General features: G+C 42.0%; 3 protein-coding genes across 4 annotated transcripts; 1 reads left to right on the forward strand and 2 right to left on the reverse strand.

The window, feature by feature from the left end:
- Positions 1-212: 212 nt before the first annotated feature.
- LOC117569704 (alpha-1,3-mannosyl-glycoprotein 2-beta-N-acetylglucosaminyltransferase) lies at positions 213-3,487 on the forward strand. The gene is made up of 6 exons (XM_034250968.2): positions 213-1,330; positions 1,391-1,821; positions 1,876-1,980; positions 2,054-2,144; positions 2,218-2,388; positions 2,465-3,487. The coding sequence occupies exons 1-6, from the start codon at positions 839-841 to the stop codon at positions 2,576-2,578; spliced, it is 1,404 nt and encodes a 467-aa protein (XP_034106859.1). The 5' UTR covers positions 213-838; the 3' UTR covers positions 2,579-3,487.
- Positions 3,488-3,516: 29 nt separating this feature from the next.
- On the reverse strand, positions 3,517-5,897 carry LOC117569706 (homeobox protein ceh-30). 2 transcript variants are annotated; one of them, XM_034250969.2, is made up of 3 exons: positions 5,556-5,897; positions 4,322-4,467; positions 3,517-4,263 (listed from the first exon to the last, which is right to left on the reverse strand). In XM_034250969.2, the coding sequence occupies exons 1-3, from the start codon at positions 5,827-5,829 to the stop codon at positions 3,517-3,519; spliced, it is 1,167 nt and encodes a 388-aa protein (XP_034106860.1). In that variant the 5' UTR covers positions 5,830-5,897. The 2 variants fall into 2 exon arrangements, with proteins under 2 accessions (XP_034106860.1, XP_051860376.1); XM_052004416.1 differs by lacking the exon at positions 5,556-5,897 and adding an exon at positions 4,543-4,632.
- Positions 5,898-15,372: 9,475 nt separating this feature from the next.
- LOC117570044 (uncharacterized) lies at positions 15,373-19,137 on the reverse strand. Its single transcript, XM_034251469.2, has one exon. It carries the CDS (start codon positions 18,154-18,156, stop codon positions 15,490-15,492), a length of 2,667 nt encoding a protein of 888 aa, XP_034107360.1. The 5' UTR covers positions 18,157-19,137; the 3' UTR covers positions 15,373-15,489.
- Between the last annotated feature and the right edge of the window lie 2,045 nt (positions 19,138-21,182).

Raw genomic sequence — 21,182 nt, forward strand, 5'->3', positions numbered from 1 at the left:
TATTCAACATGTCTACTGCGCATTGCAATTTAAATTGAGCGCGCTGAGTCAGTGCTGCACAATGAAAAATGTGACCAGTTTGCCGGATTGCAGAAAACTCCACTGGCTGTCATTTTGCGCAGCATCAATAGTTTCAGTGTTGTAAAGCTGAACATATGGATCAGCTGACTACTACTACTGTGAGACCAGTCATCAAACTATTGTAAAATACCATATTCAGTTCACACAAACAAACACGGTGTTACAAATAGCAAGAAAGAGCAACGTGTGCGTTTTCGGTTGGAATAACGCGTTTTAAAGTTATTTGTTGCCAAGCTGACGCACCGTTTTCCACATCAACGCAAATAGGAAGTTATATCAAGCGCTGGTGCGTAACGCGCAGTCCATTGATAGATGTAGCAGCCAACCATCAGCAGCAGAAGCAGCACCAGCAGCAGCAACACTAGCGCTCTCCCTTTTCACTACGTTTGGAGTCGATGCTAATGTGGTGCGACAGCAATATTAAGTGTGCAAAAGTGAGCCGCTGCAAGGGCTGCTGGTGGTGTCCACAACAACAATATAAACAACAACAACGAAATCGTAAACTGATAGATAAACAAACAAAACAAAGCTTCCATACCCACCGATTGAAACAGCTTGCATTAAATGAGCGCACCAGGCGCGTCAACAAATTCCGCAAATTAACATTCACACTCAAACGACGCAGCGGCCACGTCAAGCAGATGTCACATTAAAGCAGAGTGCAGAGAGAAGTACGCCCCCCTTTCCTCGCTAATACGACGACCCACCGCCCACAAATTCAGCTATAGACACAGCCACAGCCAGGAAAATAGTCAAGATGCGTTCACGTAAGGTGCAGGTGATGGTGATAGGCTTCTTCATCATGTGGACATTTATCACCTATTATGTGCTACTGCGAACCAGCAACGCTCAGCTGAGCAGGAAACAGCAGCAGCAGTTGAAGCGTTTAGTGCCGGAAGCGTTGGCAGAGCAATCCAAAGGCTTGCAACTGACACGCAATCTGATAGAGTTCTTGAAATACAAATACTCGAGCAACGAGCAGCCGGGAACAACAACAACAACGCCCAGAATAAGCATCGTGGCAGCTGAGATATCTAATGAGATACCAGCACCGGAGTCAGGTGTCAAAGCAACTGCGGAATCGAAATCAACTCCATCTCAGATACCAACACAAACGCATCTGGCGAATGGTGAGCCTGTTATTCCCATTCTGGTGTTTGCCTGCAATCGTGTCTCGGTGGTAAAATGTCTGGACAATCTGGTACAGTATCGACCCAGCGTCGAACAGTTTCCTATCATTGTATCCCAGGTGAGAACGGTCAATACTTTACCATCTATAGTTTTTAATTAATCCTTTTATTGTTTGTAGGATTGCGGAGACGTGCTAACCAAGGAGGCTATTCAAACGTTTGGTAAACAGCTAACACTCATTGAGCAACCCGATCTGAGTGATATTGTTGTGCTGCCCAAGGAGAAGAAGTTCAAGGGCTACTACAAAATATCACGACACTATGGCTGGGCGTTAAACACCACGTTTCAGATTGGCTTCGATTTTGTGGTCATCGTGGAGGATGATTTAAATGTGGCACCCGATTTCTTTGAGTACTTCCTAGCAACACACAAGCTGCTCAAACAGGATCCAAGTTTGTGGTGTGTTTCCGCTTGGAATGACAATGGCAAGGCGAATGTGGTGGATACGACTAGACCAGATCTTCTATATCGCACCGATTTCTTCCCTGGCCTGGGCTGGATGCTAACGAAAGAGCTATGGCAGGAGCTGTCTGTGAAGTGGCCCAAATCGTAAGTGTATTTAAATGCAATCAAGAGTTCTTTTAATATTTACAACCTTATCAGGTTCTGGGATGATTGGATACGACATCCGGAACAGCGCAAGGATCGCGTGTGCATTCGACCTGAAATCTCACGTACTCGAACCTTTGGCAAAATTGGCGTGTCCAAGTAAGTGTTTAAATGGAACAACAATTATCAGGAACTATGCTTTAATATAATTTTCCTTTTTTGTGATTTACAGTGGATTATTTTTCGATAAGTATCTGAAACACATTAAACTCAGCGAAGACTTTGTGCAGTTCAGCAAAATCAATATGAGTTATTTACTAAAGGTACAAAGTGCTCGCGTGTCCCGCATTATTATGTGTACTAATGTTCAATTTACCTTATCTACGTTGCATTTAGGACAATTACGATAAAGCGTTTTTAAAGCAAGTTTACGTGCTTCCGCTTGTGACCTTTGATGAGCTGCGTCGGAATCTCATTGCCCTGGACGGACCAGTGCGCATACAGTACAACAATCGTGATCAGTACAAGCGAATAACTAGAATGCTTGGTCTCATGGATGACTTTAAGGTGCGTATCACAAAGATATTATTGCCAACACGACATTCAGTTCTGACGTTTTGTTCTGCTCTTATCTATTTTACAGAGTGGCGTGCCACGCACCGCATACCATGGCATTGTCTCATTTTATTATAACAAACGTCGCGTGCATTTGGCACCGAATGCCAACTGGAAGGGCTACGACCTATCATGGAGCTAACAGCACTAATCTCGCGTTGCGTTCGTTTAGAAATTAAGCTCAGCTCAATGCACTATGAAACTAATCAAAACAATTAGTTTTAAACTGTTTGCAATACCAAAAAATAGGCATAGAACATTATTTGTTTATTCCGTAGCCTACAATTAATTGTAAAATAACTCCGTAACTATCTATTTCCGTTTCTGCATCCAGTGTTTGAGCTATTGTAAGAAACATATAACGAAAGAGACTATAGCTGTTTAGTTTGTATATTATACCTGTGCAACGGGACAGCTTCAATTGCTACCTTATAGTCATCCCTCCTTCCCACGAATAACAAGCAATAGTATGAATCTAGAAACAAGTTGAAGAGTATTAGAGAATGTGTGTAAATAGGCACAGTTGTTGCTGGCTTTGTTGCAAACGTTCGTTTTTGTTAAAATACTTCTGATTCTCGTTAATTTACTTTACTGTACAGAGGGACAATTAGTTGTTGGCATTTAGCATTTAAGTTTACTCCAGATCGAGCTCGAAGTTATAATAAGTCTTTGTGATTTTGATTTATCTAATTGTAATTTGAAACGATAGGAGGAGAGAAGAGAGAGAGAGAGAGCCAATAACCGACCCACAATATGTAACATATAACATAACATATAATAATAGTATATAGCAATAGTTAACTTTTAAGCAATTTGGAGGACAGACAACACTTGACCACTCAGACAACGACCACAACCTGATCCCCATCCTGATACAGACTCAGTGGCTCCCACTCCATATATGCAATCCAAAAAAGTGTGCCACTGTCAGATAGTGATAGCTATTAACAACCTATGGACAACATACACATTTCTCCTGTATGACCATTTATTTATATGAGCATATTTTTTGTGTGTGCATTATAAACATAAACTTTAAAGATATCTTTAACTACGGTGTATCTAATTAGTGTTTAATTATTACTCCACAGCATCCTCATCCTCGTCGAGCAGCTCGCAATCAATGTCGCTGCATTCGGACTCCGATTGTGTGGCACGTCGACTGCGTTGCGCTTGCTGCAATCCTTCGTGTCCATAGCCACAGGATGTGTTGCTGTTGGCAACTGGCGTGCCCTTTTGCAGCAGAAAGTTCGCATTGGCATCGCCAAAGACACGCTCCAGCTCGGCCAAACCATTGCTGGTGGCCACTTCCGTTTCCGGCGGCATCGTGGCATACTTCAGCTGCAGATATGCCTCGCTGGCCGGATGCGGCGGTGCATAGTCAACAAAGCTGCCAGCGTAGGGTTTACAGTGTGGCACATAGCCAGTTGGCGATGCGACTGCTGCTGTGCTAGGTGGCGTTGCGGCCACTGGCTTCGGTAGTCCAAAGGGCAGCGCAAAGTTGAGCGGCTGTCCACGTGCCAATATGGCATTTCTGGCACTCTCAATTACGCTGGCACCGTGCAGCGGTGGCATTGGCGCACCATTTGGCGGCGGTCCATAAGGTCGCATAGGCGGCGCAGTTCCACTGCCGTTCAGCATGATGGACTGTATGGGCGTGGGTCCAGCTGGAGTTTGACTAAACAGCCAGAGACGATCTCCAACAACCATGGGACGCGCTAGTCCTCCCATGCCCAGTTGGGAATAATAGTGCGAGGCAAGTGTCTCCACATCCGAGGTGTATTTGCGTTTCCACTTTGTGCGGCGATTCTGGAACCAGATCTTTATCTAAAAGAGCAATGTTATTAAAGATGATTTTAGCTTGAAAGCGAACTCTCTTTCTTACCTGTGTCTCGGTGAGTTGGAGCTGTTTGGCCAGCGCCGTTCGTTTGGCCACCGATAGATATTTTCCCCGTTCGAATTCCGTTTCCAGCGCCTTGATCTGGGCAGCCGAGAAGGCGGTGCGAGGTCGCTTCTTGCGATCGTCGTTCGCTGCAATGGCAGAGAGGAAAGGAAAGGCATGCGATGTGGTATGTGAATCAAATTTAGACATCAATTGGTACCGACTGCAGCCATTGTCGCCGTCGATGCCAAACATTTTTCAACTAATTCGAATTTGCCAATTGCCGATCTAATTGGCAAAAGGTCCAATCACTGTCGCCACTAGCGTGACACCCTGTATCAAGTAGTTTTTGGCCCACGTCGAACGCATTTGCATTTTATACGCTCGATTTTAATTGGCATTGTTTCAGCGTGATGTGGTCAATGCATCTAATTGGCCATTTTGCACCACATTTCCCTTGCTGACCGAAAACAAATTGTCATATAAATTTTCCCCCAAAATACAAGATTAGCAGCTCGCCCATCCCATACCCAAACCCTGTCGCCAATTCATTGTTGCCTGCCTTAGTTTTCTTTCCTTTTCTACTTTTTGACGTTTGCATCATTAGCAAGCAGCGCATTTTCTGACGCCCCTCGGGCTAATTTCTGATTATTTGTTTTGTGGATCGGTGCAAATGACAGACGAGATCACTCATCCATTGCATATTAGTGAATGTTCTTTGTTTTTTATTATCTACGAGTACATGCTACAAATATTTTGATAAATATTCTCTAACAACATCTCATTATGAATGTTTAAAAATTGATCTGCTTTTCAACTTTTTAATGGCCTTCAAATGAAAGCTGTTTGCGGGAATTGTCATTTGCAAAAAATATTCAGATTGACCGACGGTTTTCAATTTGAATTTTACTTAAGAAACAGATAAAATATTATCTATTTATTTGTAATAAATCACATTCTTAGATTATTGGCAGTTTTAGCTAAAGAAATACGCTCTGTCCTTAAAAATTATTAAATAATGTTTCCGAATTGAAATATAGTAGTTATTCAACAAGCTCCTGCTAGGGGTTGCCATAATGATAGATAGAATAGAAGAAGTTCTTAAGTATCTAAATCCCTATCATTTAATAAGATTTCTTTTTAACAAATATTTCTCTTTATCAAGAGGTTACATTCATTTTTGATAAATATATTTTCCCCAAAAATATATAGAGCGTTATAAAGTCTGCGTACATACCACTTCCATCATCCGACGCGAGTTCAATATCACTTTTGCCATCCTCCAGGCCATCCTCAAGGCAACTCGATGTTGCAGGACTGGACACACGCGAATCATCACAACTTTCACGCACACTTTCATTATGAATCAACTGAGTTTGATTATCATTGATCACTTGGAAACTGGCAGTCGGATCAACATAATTACTGGGAGAATGTGTCTCCGGTTTGGCCAGAATTTGCTCGATTGAGAAACTGTGCGGATGACGACGCACCACAGATTGAGTATTCATTTTCACTCGCTTCGAATCGAAAAGATTTGTCGTATTGGATCAGAGCCGGAACCCAAAAAACACAACAATCCGCGGCGGCTGTTTTCGAAAAACTAATTTGAATTGGAATACGCGACAGTAGATCCTGCGTATTGAAGAAGATCTCAGATCTTGTGTGTGGGCGTGGCCTGGGCATATAGCGGACTCTTTCCATCGCTAAGAACTCTGACCGTGCATTGGAAAGAAATGGCAGGCCAGCAGCTAGACGTTCCGTCTTTCCGAATATCAGACATGTGTTTATTTTTAAAACATGTGTGAAATTGTCGCAGCCTCTCCTCTATAGGATGGGCGGGACTACGGATGTGTTGTGGTATATGTTGTTGTTGTTCTTTGTATGATCGGTGTGATTAAAAGTCATAATTTTTTGCTAATTGTTTACAAGTAGCGGTATTTAATATTTCGATGGCTTTTGCTAAATATATTTAATAATATGTTGGCCAACATATTTCACCCGAAGATCCGGACATATAATTGGCGATTTATCATCTGGGGGCGTATTGGGGTTGTGATCCACATGAACATTTATTTAAAAGATGAATGTACTTATGCTAATGAGGATTGGGTTGAATTTTTATCGTTTAATATAGACGAAATACTTCTTCATATTGCTGATTGAAGATGACTCGATATAATTGGTAGTCTAGGTATTTTTTCCTTTATTAGAATATTTTTTGAACTATAAAATTCAATACTTATTTCAAAATAAAAATTCAAATACTTTATAGAAATATATATAGTATATATGTATGTACAAAAAAATCTATAAAAACGTTTATTAATAGTGTTGAAGAAGAAGAAATTTATTCCTAATATTATTATTGTAATATAATAAAACATTTCTTAAATGTAAATATATTTTTTTTAATTCAACATTTTTATACATTATTTTATGATTTTTGTAAATACCAATCCATATAATAATTTTTCAAATACATTTTATTTTATAAATTATTAACATAAACTGTTAGTTTTATATAAAAAACTTTATTCATTTTCTAAAATTATACGAATTCATTGTAATTATATTTCAAATTTCTTATGTAGTTTTATAGCATTTATGTATAGTATCTATCATAGTGTCCGATTTTATTACCTGCCATTTGGCAGCCGCACTTTTCGTGTAATGAAAACTCAGAGACATTTTGGTTTGGTTGAATTCGCAGACTTCGTAGAACATGTAAAACGTTCATTAATTCCAAATTATTAACACATAATTCAGTTGAAAGGGATGGCAATAAAACGAATGAGAGAGAGGATGGGACTTCTCGAAAGAAATAGAGTGAGAGAGAAGGGAAATTGTCTTTACCGAGGATAGTTTTCAATTGGCGGTTGGCCAACTCCACAACCCAAACAGGGTGCTGTTTGCAGGCAGCAATAATGTCTTCATTATTTATGCACAATTTGAGCAAAATATGTGAAAGCACGTTAATTAGTCGTCGGCGCTGCTCTTCAACTATGGAATCGAGCGGCTGATGGGAAGGTGGAAAGGGGGAGCAGGCTGCAAGATGGGAAGGGATTGGGGCAGAGGAGCAGGGGCAAGCCCATCTATTTAGCCAGGCGATGCTGTCAGTTTGATTTAATTTAATGAGTATACGCGTATGCTTATGAGCCGCATGCCACATGCCGCATGCCGCGACATTCAAATCAAAATGACAACTTAATTTTCATAATTGCGCTTAATGAATATTCGACTATTGCTTGCCATATTTTAAATTCCGCTGCCAGAGCACGGCATGATAACTTGGCACTGGCATTCCAAATCAAATTACCAATTTGGCCAAAAAAGACACAGAAACTTAGCTTAGCTGCGTAGGAATCGGAGTTGAAGCGAAGCTTGAGCTTAGCTGAAGCAACTTGATACCCACATTATTAGTTGGGACATGGAGTTTGCGGTCGTCCTCCTCCAGTGCCATTTAACGTTAAATGGAGCGCAACCGTGTCAGAATTTAATTAATACGAATGCATGCATCTTCATTATAAATCATCACTTCTCAAGTGTTTGTCAGGCGCACGCAACATAAATCACAGTCCCGACTTCGTTTTCAGCTCTGACTCCCAGAGTCCGAAGTCGCGTGTATCACTCGCAGTTTTTTCTGGGTTTTTTGTCCCTTTTTTTGTATGTCGACTAATGATGCATTCAAGTTAGCGGGTGTCGGTGTCTAGTTGGAACCGCAGCGTTCCCAAACATCTGTCCCAGCTACATTCAGGCGCACTCTCAGATACATTCACAGGCGTAGACACTCCCACGCCATTGCTTGTGATATTTGGGTTTCCGATTACGTCAAAGGTGAAGCAGATCCCTTTCTCTCTCTCTCTCTCTCTCTGCCCGTTGCTTGTTGCCAGGGCGTGCATTGAACTCTTTTTCGGAAATTTTAGCATGATTAATTTCTTAGGTTGTTTGTTTGTCGTTGACGCTAATTTGTGTTAAACAACTAATAGGGCTGCAACATGAGATAACCAGGCCAAGGGAAATTCCGCTCAATCTCCGCTTGAATGACAACTGAAACTAAGACATTCCGTAAGTGCTTTTAATAGAGTTCTAAGAATGTTTGATATGGGTGTGTGGATGCCAAAGAGACCTATTATTTTCGATAAGATACTGTGCTCTTCGGAAATTTTTTTTTAGATATGCTGAATGAAAATTATATAAACTTAATTTCAGAAAATTTAACTTTAATTTTTCTAGAATGTTGAAATTTCACATTTTATTAATATCTCAGAATCATGTTGAAATAATTAGAAACAATTATTTCGAGGCAATCAAAACTAAAATTGTCAAAAAAATTTACATTTTCATGACAATATTTTTTTTCAAGAGAATTTCATCGCTCATATTTAAAATCTTTTTTCGCTTTGGTTTTAATAAAAATATTTTCCACATCACTATCCGTAGTCTTTATGTTAAAATGAAAAAACTTCCATAAATGTACTTACTTTTTAACAACTTTTCTTCCATCTCAGATGACATCTTCTTTGCCGCTATGCGTCAACAAAACTTACCTCATTTTGGTCGAGCTGTTTCCTCATTAAGAAACAGCGTCTGCATTTAATTTCATTCATGAAAACTCCCTCAAGACGTGGGATGTTTCATATTTTTTATACTCGAGTATATCTGCACGCCTTATAAGATGACAGATATAAATAATAATTAAAAAAAAAACAAGAAAGAGAGAGAGAACTGCAGATGAGTATGAGTATTGAGTTAATGTGCACGCATTTGGGGAGAGTTCTGAGAAACGCGTAAAAGGCGTCATTTATGTGTGGTTTGTACATGCGAACAAAACTCATAAATTACAACCAATTATCAAATTAGATATTTACAAAACATGCACTTTAAATCAACGTTTTTTATGGCCAACTGGAGAAAAAGGAACTCAGGAAACAACGTCCGATTACCAAGTGTGTTCTTGTGGTTTTCTTTTTATAGCAAGCAAAAAAAAAAAAAAAAACTCAATCAAATCCCACCACAAGCTGGGGCAGCAATACAATCAATTTGGGTAATCACGTGCTGATGGCGGCAATTAAAGTGTGTTGCAAGTAGTAGCAGCATGCAGCGCAATTGGAAAAAATTAGCAGACAATGCACAAGTGACAGCGCCAGGGCAATTAATTTAGTGTAATTACTCAGTGGACGACAGTTGACAACTCACAAACTGGAGCGTAGGCCAGTGGGAGAGAGGGAGGGTGGTTGGGAGTGAGGTAGCTGGCAGGGAAAAATGTCTGCACGCCCCTTGTTGGAAAAGCCTGGCCAGACACGGTACGAGTCGATTTCAGTTGAGTTGTTTTTCTGTTGTTTGTTGCTTGGTTGTGTTGCCACCTCAACGCATCGATGAAGATTTTAACATTGAGCAGCATTTTGCTTAATTTCTTTGACTCTTGCTACAATTGCGGCGGCATTTTAATGAGCTGCAACCAATGCCACCCCATTTCCACTTACCATTCCTCTCAAGTGGCGGCAAATTGCCCGCTAACCAAGGGTTAGGGCAATCCCCAAACGATGTTGCTGCCGTCGCTGCTGCTGTTGCTACTTTTCTTGCTGCTGTCTGGGATACATCTAGTGTTGCCCGCTGCTAATTGGGCTGGGATGTTGCCACTGCTGTTGGTTTTTGTGTGATATCAAACAGTTTTACGCACAAATTGAAACTGATAATTGTCGCCGAGGTCTGATTTATGGCTCGAAGTGATGAGCATATGTTTTAATTAATTTCCAAGAAAGTGTTTTGGCAAATGCCACTTAACCAGACAGCAGCCTGTCGACTGTTGTTCGCGTTGCACTTGTTGCACGCTGCACATTTTGTAGACGCCACACGCTTGCTCCAAATCAAATACCAAATCTATGTAGCTTAGTGTATGCTAGCAGAGACATCATTTGATGTCGCCTTAGAAATTATGATAAATGTCTTAGTAAACATGAGCTGCCCTAAGACCGCAACAGCAACAACAAGCGCAACAGCAATATCTTTGTGCCCCTTGCCACATCTGCATGACATTTTTTAGGCAAACATGAAGAACAACTCATTTGGGAGCGTGCGCTGCTTAGGCGCCCCACATGCTGCTCCTCGAGTGATGCCGCCAACATTTGAGTGAGATTAATGCGGTGAGGAAAATCATAAATTAATTAGAACTGCCTGGAAAATCTCAGTCTATCTCACTCACTTGTTAGCTCCGTCATTCTCTTGCACAGGCAACAAGGCACTTGGAAGAGACACTTATTAGTGACATTTAGTGGCAATTTATTGTTGAAAGTGTTGTATTTAGGAGGCATGTTGTCTTCTTGCTATACATAGATAACTTACAGGTGTTGTCAGTGTAACGCTTAATTAGCTTTTATTATTAGCAACGATGTGGCAACTAACTGCATGTAGCATCAACTACAAAGCAAACTGTTGCCTTTCGTTCTAATCCAAAAAAGATATTTCCTCATTCCCATGAAGCAATTTCCTGTTTTATTATTGCTTATGTTTGTTGTTGTTGCCGCCCATTGTCGCCGTTTAGGCGCAATTAGTGAACGCCTTTAGGCGCCAGCTAGCATATAAAAATGTCTAGTGTGGCATGTGTAGGTGACTGCGAATGCGTCTGGGAATTGGGGCCAGGAGTCGTGGCAAGACGGAGGCAATTGCATACCAAATTGTCGTCAGAGTGTCGCGCCAGTCACATCCTGCTAGCCAAGGAATTTTTGGGGATTCTAGGTTTGCCAGTTATGATCATTTATTGTGTGTCAGTTTATGAAATAATATTAGGGATGCAGACGTAATATCGGATTGTTCTTGTTGTAATTGAAAACAATTTGGGAAGGACAATACAAATGTAGTACGATTATTTCAGTACTTGATGTTGGAAAATGATAAAAAGAACTATCAATTTCGATGCTTCATACGCAGAAGGTTGTTGTCAATTTTCTATAATTTATTTAATTGTGGGTTAATATCATCCAAATTTAACTGCTCTCTAGGGAAAATTGTATTTAATTTTTCATTGCTATGAAGATAATTGATAATTATGCTATGCAAATAAGCCTAACTTAAGCTTCATCAGCGGCTTTACATGGTTTTGTGAGTTTGTTCGCTAGTTCGAGTTTCGGGAAAAGACTACTTAAAAAATACAATTACTTATTTTGTGTATGACTTGCAGTCTCTACCTTAACTGTAATTCAGAGTATCAGCGCAAGTAAATTGGATTTCATATACTGACACATAAATAAGAAGTCTTCACAAACAAGCTAAGTACTTGAAACTGAAACATTTTAAACAAATGAAAATTATTGTAAGGTTTGACATCATATTTGGCAATCTTCGGTGTTTTCTATTTTAGAATTCAAAAGTATACTTACGAAATATGTTTCTACGCAAAAACCGTAGCATACTTCTAGGCCGACTAATAAACTTTTTTGTTTTGTAGCACGCACAAAATTATAGCACGCTTTCGGGCTGCAGTTTGAAATTGTAGTTTTGTACTTTGGAGTTAAAAAGTGAAATTTACTTGACAATTATTAAAAATGTGATATTACGATAAAATTGTTTATTTTATTTATATTTTAAAATATGCTATAGTCGAAAATTGTAATAAAACTAAAGTATTTACTCAAACATTTTAAATAAATGTGTGCTCATCATTATGCTGCTTGAAGTTTAACAACTTGTGAAATTCTATAAGTTGGTTTCGTTAGTTGAGTGACAACAATGTTGATTGATTTAACAAATGTAAGTACTATTATTCATGATTTATTTTTGTTGGCAACAAAAGAACGTGCTGAGGTCAGACTGACTAAAATTGTTTATGCAATTGAGATTGAAATATATACGTAGTATCGTCTACGTACATATTGCTGCTGCAAAACACACGAAAATATACTACGTATTAAATGTGTGTAGTTTAGCCTCCGAATTGAGCATTTTGATTAAATAAAACCGACATAATGTGCATGTTAATGATGTTGTAGCGGAAATTTCTTACGCACTTTGATTGTGTACAAGTTGTACAATGTATTAATATTGCATATTGTTTATTTAGATTGTTCTTAACTATATTGTACTTGAAGATCAATGAAAACAAAACCCTCGCGCACATGACAAGCCACAACAAAAGGCGCAACCTTATTGCTGAAGTGCCGGAAGTGAACATAACGCATACGCCATGTGGACGCAGACAAATTTCTCATTGCCTGTCAGTCTGTGTGTGTATGGCTGTGATTTCGCCGAAAGGCCTTTTAGCATAGACTTGTTGAATGACGGTCAAGGTAGCACTTGCAACACTTGCCACACGGCACGTTCTACGCAACGCCGCGACGAGTTTTATTGAATCTGTGTGCGAATCGCGAGATTCGCTCGTCGATCGTCGCGTCGCCACTTTGAGACATTTTTAGCTCGCCCAAGGATAACGCAGTGTGCCAAAAGCGCTTCACATGTCAAGGTCAACGCCAAGATTCGCCACAAGTGGCTTGCGGAGCCAGATGAGTGGAGCTATTGCTGCTGCTGAACAGCTCAATTTGGTGCTGACTCGCACAGTTCAATGCACAGTCCGAGTCACGGATCGCATCGGATCAGATCGGGTTATGTCATCGACAGATGAGAAGAGTTGCGAGAGTTATCAACTGAAATTTATGTGTTAGTTCCCCCGTCCACCCGCAGCAATCTCGAATAATTTACAATGTTTATAAATAAGGCCTGAAATGCCCTGGCTCAATATATTTGGGCATGAACTCGCGAACCGGCCAAAAACACAAAAAAAAAGCTCATCTTGTTTGATCTCTGATCTGATGTTGTTCTGAGCAGCACGTGAACCGGTTGCTCATTCAGCTTTTGTGTGTGCCTGCTTTCCATTTTATTGGACTGCATGTTGTGGGTTCCTCCGCGTAATTAGCATTCATTAAGCTGGCGGTGGCTAATTTTAGTGTCTATACTTAAAATGTGCATGTGCAGTACGCAGCACTTTAGCCGGAAGTTATATAGATATCGCAGATCATCAATTAGCGCATAAATCGATGCTTGCACTCGTGCCTGCTGCAAGCGAAAGCACGACCACGTCAAGCTCCTCCAAATTGCATGTGGTCTAAAGATTAAGCCATATTACAGTTATGCAAGCAGCACGCACAGCATCAGCTACAGCTTAGCTTATAGATACATTCGTAGTAAATTACCCGAAAGCTAATGCTGTAACTGGGGAGATAGGAGTCGCCTTTGGAGGCGGTCGAGAGTTGAGTTGAGAGCACACAGCTCCTTTGCCCACGCGCTGAGAAATGTGCGACAATTAGTTTGGCCAGAAAACGGGTTTTTAGTTTTTTATTAATTTTTGCTTTTATTGTTGCTGCTGGGGGTCCAACTCTTTGTGGCTTTATTGGAGTGGGCGGCGCAATGCGTGCACGAAGCAACAAAAAAACACACAAAAAAAGTATATTGAAATATTTTAATAAAGCGCGAGGCATGGAAACACGCGAATACCTTGGAACCGCAAAAAAATCGCACACGCATGGGCAACGATTAAGATACGAGTACCGCAGTATAAGTACTTCAGCTGCAGCTTTAAAAACACACACAGCAACAGCAACAGCCGCAAGTAAATACCAACAATGCTAACGGCCGCTTTATGAACAATTACGAGAGAGTCTGAAACTTCCCTCGTCTCTCCCCCGTCTCCATCGCCATCTTCCGATTGGGACTTGGACTGGAAGTTGGCTTCGCATGCGTCACGCGTCAACATTTTGCATTGATCGTGTGTCACTTCACAAATTATTATTAAGCTCACAAATGCGCATTTGCGAATATCGATAATCAAACTTCAAATTGTTGCTTTCACATGGGGGTGTCTGTCGATTGTCTGTCCATGTATCTCCTCTATAAGCTAGCTGTATCTCAGCAACTCGAACTGTATCTTTCGTATTTTCGTATTTTTTATGTTGGCCTAGTTACCTTCGCCTCAAACGGTTCTCGAGTGCCGCGGCTTGAGCTGTGAATTTTGCTTTCAATTCGATGCTGGGATGAAGAGGGCGAGAGAGCAAGAGCGAGAGAGGGATACAAAAAGATATTGCGCAATCTTTCACATGGACCATGAGTTGGCGTAATTTGACAAATCTGAAATTCAGCTTAGGGACAGCCTTGTGGTTGCCTCTTTTTTCAAGTTCAGCATCTTTTTGTTGTTGTGTTTTTTTTTTGCGAAAAAATAAATTGTTTAATAATATACACATACAATTTTCAAAAGTTATACAATAATATGATTTTACAGTTAGCTATTAAGTATATATATTTTATATAATTTGATTGTTAACACATAAAATATAATTTATGCTGCGCACAAAAGAACGAAAAAAATTAAAAGCTAAAAATGAAAAATATTTTTATTCTCTCCTGTAATAAACCGTTTGCTGTTTCCTCAAAAGGACAACCAAGTTTCTTCTTTCATTATTTAAAAATTTACTTACTTACTACAAAAAATTGCATCAGAGATAAAACAGAAAATAAAAACGAAAACGAAAAAATAAAATAATAAAAAACTTAGATCGATTGTAGAAGAAAATATGGCATTTCTGCTGCTGTTCTCAAAAGAAGAAATGTAACTCGTTAATCTAAAAAACCTGAGTGTCTAATTAAGTTATTTTGATTTTCGCAATAATTATGCATTTAATTATGCTTCATTATGGCCACTTTAGGGTATGGCATAATATTAAAAAATGTTCTTAAACTTCTCTCAACAAAGCTGTCATCGATTGTGACGCGTTTCTCATGGCTTAAATCTAAAGTGATTATAAAGAATATAACAATTAAAGGAATCCTAACTAAGTAACTTCTTTTTCGCTGCCTGATTTGAAATCTCTTTTGAACTTTTTTGAGATTCCCATAATTTGGAGTCGGATTCACTGTTGACTTAAGCTATTTAGTGGCAGTGTTGTTGGTTAACTCAACTTCCAGCTAGAAATGCCACATTCTCTTCTGCCAATTCATTAAGTTAAAATCTTAAAAACTAACTAAAAATTCGTTATTTTTCATTAGTGTTCTTATACCTATAAGGGGGCGTGGGCATGGTTCGTGGTACTTGGACAGGTGGACAGCATCACAGTGTACAGCCATTGAATAATTTCACAAAAGAAAAACAAAGTTACCCACTAAAATTAGTTAACAATTCTCTTCCCCTAGTTGACCGGCGACACAGCCTGACCAAACTTCCTAGCTCTTTGTCCGAATCCCTTGCTGCCATCCGGACCCATCGGAGTGCGCACCAAACTCTCTGCAGCACGCTGAGCAAATGAGCCGGAACGGGAGCGTGGCGAACTGTCGAGGAAGCTACCAGTACGTGAACGAGGCTGTCCATCGAAGTCGCTTCCCGGACCACCGCCATGCTTGTAGCTGCTGAGGAAGCTGCCGGTGCGGGAGCGTGGCGATCCCTCGAACTCGGAGCCAAAGGAGTAACGACGATCGTAGCCCGAATCTGTGGAGATGCGCCGTCCGCCAATGTACTGAGCATTATCGTAGGCAGCCAGCTTGCTGCTCATCTGCTGCTGGAAGTTGTTCGAGTAGCGTCTGGGCCACACCTGATAGCCACCGCCGCCTCCACCCACCAGCTGATCCGGCTCACGTTCACGCTCGACCACATTGAAGTCATTTGAGGGACGACGATAGAAGCCATTGCCATCGCTGGCATTGGAGAAGCTGCGCTCGAACTGCATCGAGCCATTGGAGTAACGTCGCTCGCCCTGACCCGGACAGCTGCCGTTGGAGCAGACCGAAGTCTTGCGGTATGCTTCCGACTGGCCAAAGTCCGAGACGCGTCTGGAGCAAGGACAGCTCTCGGAGCAGTTCGAGTCGCGACGCTGTGGTGCTCCAGTCTCGGAGCAGTTGCTGGCACGACGCGACATAGACTCGGGCGCAAAGTTCTGCTCGGAGCAGTTGGACAGACGACGCTGCAAGCTGCTCACCGGATTAATTGGATTGTTGTTGTTATTGCTGCCGTTGCTGCTGCTGTTGTTGTTGTTGCTTGTGGGAGCGACGACAGCCGAGGGCGAGGCTAAAGGCTCGCCCAAGGCAGCAGCCGTGCTGGCCGAGATTGTGGACGTATTGCTGTAACGTCGCGGCGCATAGCCGAAAAAACCCGGAGACGGCGGCTGCTGCTGCTGATCCAGGCCAATGCTGCCACGTGGCTGATAGTGCTGATAGCCACCATGTCCATGGCCATGATAGTTGGGCAGCTGATGATGATGCGGCTGCTGCTGCTGCAAGTGTTGTTGCTGTTGATAGTAGCTCGGCTGGAAGTCCGAGTTGTTGCGCTTCAGCTTGAAGCGCAGATCGTGCATCGGCTCGTGGCTGGGCAAACCAGAGAAGCTGCCGCCTCGCGTGCGCTCGCAGTTGGCTTCGTTGTAGTAGCGATAGTTCTCCACCATGCGAGCAACGGGTGCAGCCACCTGAATTACTGCCGCCTTCTTGCCCGTCTTCTTCTTGGGCGCCACCATCTCGTAGACCTGGAAAGGTCCCGCCAGATGGCGAGCATCGCGTGCCGAGGATGATTCCAGGTACTCGACGAGTGCGCATTCCTTCTGCTGCAACTCCGGGTACTTGTTCATGAACTGACGCACATCCACGGGTATGGCCATGCCCGGCTTGAGGATGCGTATCAGGGCAATCTCGCCACACTTGGAGAACAGATCCGAGACCTTCTCAATGCTCAGCTTGTCCAGAGGCAGATCGCAGGCCACAATCGTGCGCGATGGCATCGTCTCATCGAAGCTGGGCAACGGTTCAAGGCGTCGCACCTTGGTACCCTGCTCATTCAGCTCGATCTTGTGTGATTTACGACGCACTGCATCACCCACCACTTTCCATTCACGTGTCAGCTGGCGCACACGCTTGAAACTGGACACGAGCTTGAGGCTGACGTAGCCCTCCTTGTTGCGGCGCACATGTTTCAGTAAGAAGGCATCCTTGAGTATGCTCTCGTTGGAGAAGTAAAACTCGACAGCATCGGTGATCTCGGCAGCCAGCTCCTCACTTGGGACTAACGCTGGATCCAGCGTATCAATCTCGTTGGGCAACTCTGGCTGTGGTGACTGGTCGGGAGTTGCTGCTGCCGGCTCCACCTTGGACTCCTCCTCGGCAGGTTTCTTTAGGCTGAGGAACGAGCGATGCGGCCGACGTGTTTCCAGCACTGGGGAATTGGCTGGCGCCACAGCTGGTGGCGGTGAAGCATCCAAACTAAAGTTGGGATGTAGATAGATGTTATCCATCTGATGCTTGCGGAACTTCTCCAAATTGGCCTCGCTCAGCGGCACAGCTGGCGGTGACACCTGACGCTCGCTCTGCTCCGGCTCGTGCATGATGTGATTGTCGACGGCCAGCGGCTTGAGTTCGTCATCTTCTTCGGATTCCTCAGAGTCGCCGATGGACGAACCCATGCCCACATCCATGAGCTTGTCGTCGCTGGGTGTGGACATTGGAGGCGGCGATAGAGGCGGTGCACTGGGACTCGAGGGCGCATCCTCAGATCCCGAACCGAATTGCGAGTCCAGTGACTCCATTTGATGGAGCAGTGCCTGAGCTGAGCGTTTGGCATGCAAACGCAGCAGCTTCGAGGGCAGTGACGAGGACAACGGAACCACAGCCTGTGAACTGCAGCATGGTTGCTCCTGCTCCTCTTCCAACTGCGACGCTGACTGTTCCACCAGTTGGGTCAGCGTGGGCGACGCTGGCTTCATTACGGGCACAGCGGTCAGTATGGGAGTCGCTGAGACGGGACTGACCACAAAGGTGTGACCCTGAGGCGCCTTCACCTCGTAGGAGTCGCAATCGCTTTTATCCTGATCGCACATTTTTCAAACTTTTCTTGGGCTGATGCTCTGAGCACTTTTTACGCTTGGCACTCCAGCAAAAGCTTAAATTCACAACTGTAGCTCAAATGTAGCAGTCGAGTATTGGTGAAGTTGTATCTGTAACTGTATCTTTGTATCTGCAGCAAATGTATCTGTATCTGTATCTGTGTGTATGTTTGTAGTCGTGTATCTTAATCCGTTTGGCGCTGTGTCGTGATGATTTGCTGCTTTTTTTCGAATGCGTCTGGCGAATTTCACTTTCACTTTCAAGTTCAGCTACAGCTGCTGTCTGTGCACTTACATTTGGCACTCACTGTCTGCACTTACGGCTCTCGGCTTTGGGCGTTCATTGAACGTCAGCTGTTTGCTGTTGTTGTTGCTGTGTTGTTGTTGTTGTTCGTTGCTCGTTGACTCTTGAGTTTGTTTTTGCGTAATTCTGCAGCCTGCGTTGAACGTGCTCGGAATTCTGTCGGAATATATATAGTATATATAGTATGTACTTTAGGGGAATGGGGGAGTGGGATCCGTTTCGATATCGGTTTCTGTTGTTGCTGCTGTGTTTTTATTTATTTTATTTGCTTGTTTTCTAGGCCGCGCTTGACACCGACACCATTTGATAGTCGTAAAAACGGCACCGCAACAATTGTTGTTGATAAATACACAAATTTTAAATTTACAATTTCGACTGCGTTTGCATTTGGGTATTTTTTTTTTTTTTTTTTTGGTTGACTTCTTTCTGTTTTCAATTTCAATTTCGATGTTTTTACGTTGCTTAAGTGTTTTGTTGTTATTATTCCGTTTGTTCAGTTGTTGCCCGTGCAAGTTTCCTAATTATTTCCGTTGTCTTTTGGAGCAGTTAGTTAGTTGTTTCGGCTCTTATATTGTTGTTGTTGCTCTAGTTGTTGTTGTTGTTGCTTTAGTTATTGCCACTTTTGTTTGTCCGTTTTGTTCGCGAGTTCATGCAACGCTGCAACGCGGAGATAGACTGAAATTGCAAATTGATTTGAGGTCGGTTAAATACCCTCTGCTTTCGTTTAATTTTTATTTTTTTCTTTTTATTTTTGTTTCGTTTTTACAGCGACTGCCGGCGGCAGCGACGTCGACAGCGGCAGCAGCAAACAGCGTTCAGCGTTATTGAGCGGTCCAAGTACGCACGAAACAGCCGATAACAACAACAGCAACCACACTGAGAGACAGCTGCGTCGACTGCGGCTGTGACGGCGACGCCAACGGCGACAACTTATTGGCAACAGCAGCACACGAAACTTGTTGCGTTGGCAACAACAACAGCAACAACAACAAAACAACAACAATTACAAGAGCAACATTCGCTCAATGCATTTGCCTGCTTGTTGTTGTTGCTCTTGCTTTTGAATTTTATATCTTATAAATTGTTCTGGCAAGATACAGATACAACTACAACTACAGATACAGATACGCACACTGCGAGGTGCTTCCGATTTATTTATTTGCAAAATTTATTTTCTGTTTATTTCATTTGATTTTTGTTTCTTTCTTTATGCTGCTGCCGCAGCCGCTGCTGTTGCTGTTGCAGCTCGTTTGCATTGAGCAAGCAGCAAACGATCGCAAATTGCTCGCATTGCTCATACGCAATGTATGCCTTGCCGTCTCGCTGTCTCAGCGTCTCGCGTTTTTGAGTGTGTGTGAAAATTTGGAAAGTGCTTTTAGCCCCTTACAATATATGTATGTTATGTACATATATTTGTTGCTGTTGCAATTGCAATTGCAACGTTTGCTGGTGACCTTGTTGCAAGCAATTTGCCGTCAAACAAATTGCAGTCCAGCATGCTAAAATTTATCTATGGGGAAGCAGGAAGCAACAGTCAGCAGTCAGCAGGCAGGCAGCAAAACAAATGACAATTTGTTGAGGGTTAAGACAATGAGTAAACGCACTAATGGAGTAACTACGTGTTGTCTGTCGTCGACAGTTCCGTTTAGGAACTGGAGAGGAAGCTTTCTATAGTTAAAGTGTGCTAAAAATAGATAAGGTTTTAAATGCAAAAAAAAAAAACTGGAAAAAATCTCACATTTTAATGTAATAATAAATAATTGAATAATGAATTTTAGAGTATAGTTAATATGTTTATCTAAAGAGGAAGTTATCTATAAATTAGAAAATGGATAAGGCTTAAAAAAAAAATAAAAATACAATATGGTATTTATCGAAATAGGAAGTGTTCCATAGTTTAAAATAATACTCAAAATAGATAAGACTTAAAAAGAGAAGACAAACTTAATACTCTTGAGGTTTACCAATGTATATTGTAGCGCATATTTATATTTTGTTAGTTCTAGCTTCTTTTGTTGCTCAAACAAGTTGGCAGGTAAATCACTTTTACGATGTCAACTAGTTATGGCGAGGCACGTCGAACGTCAGTAGAGAAAAGCGAATCCATAGTTGCATTACGCCAATAAGCTGCAACGTTGTCTCGTCTTTTGTTGCGCTGCATGCAATTTGCATTTGCATTGGCAAGTGTCAAGTTCAAGCTCAAGCTCAAGTGGGGCGCCTCGTTATTATGTCATGTTGCAAGCAATGCATGCAATATGCAATAACAATTGCATTTTAATCCCTTTAGTGGCATTTATGAAACGCTGTCGCTGCGTTGCATCAGTTGCTATGCATCTTTCGGGCAACTGCAACTGATAAATTTATACAATCAGGGAAATGTGTAACAAACATTTGCAATCCAATTAGATGGCAGTGCAGAAAGTAGACAGATGACAGAACCTGTAGCTCAAGTGCTCGACGAAACGGGGCGTATACTTGATGTCATTTCGGCTGCTGTGCGATAAGGTCAACTGGCCATTAATTGGCAATTGACGACAGCCATTTGCGGGCCATTTGATTTCGAGTAGTCGCACACAATTTGATTTGCCAACAAGTAAATTATGATTTTTTGCCAAAACAGTGGAAATAACCAACAGCAAACAGCAACCAGCAACAGCAACCACAATGGCCAAAAACTAACCTTGTAGTAAAAGACACACTAACACACAATACCAAT

Source organism: Drosophila albomicans, chromosome 3, assembly GCF_009650485.2.
Source record: "Drosophila albomicans strain 15112-1751.03 chromosome 3, ASM965048v2, whole genome shotgun sequence".
NCBI classification, from domain to species: Eukaryota; Metazoa; Arthropoda; class Insecta; order Diptera; family Drosophilidae; genus Drosophila; species Drosophila albomicans.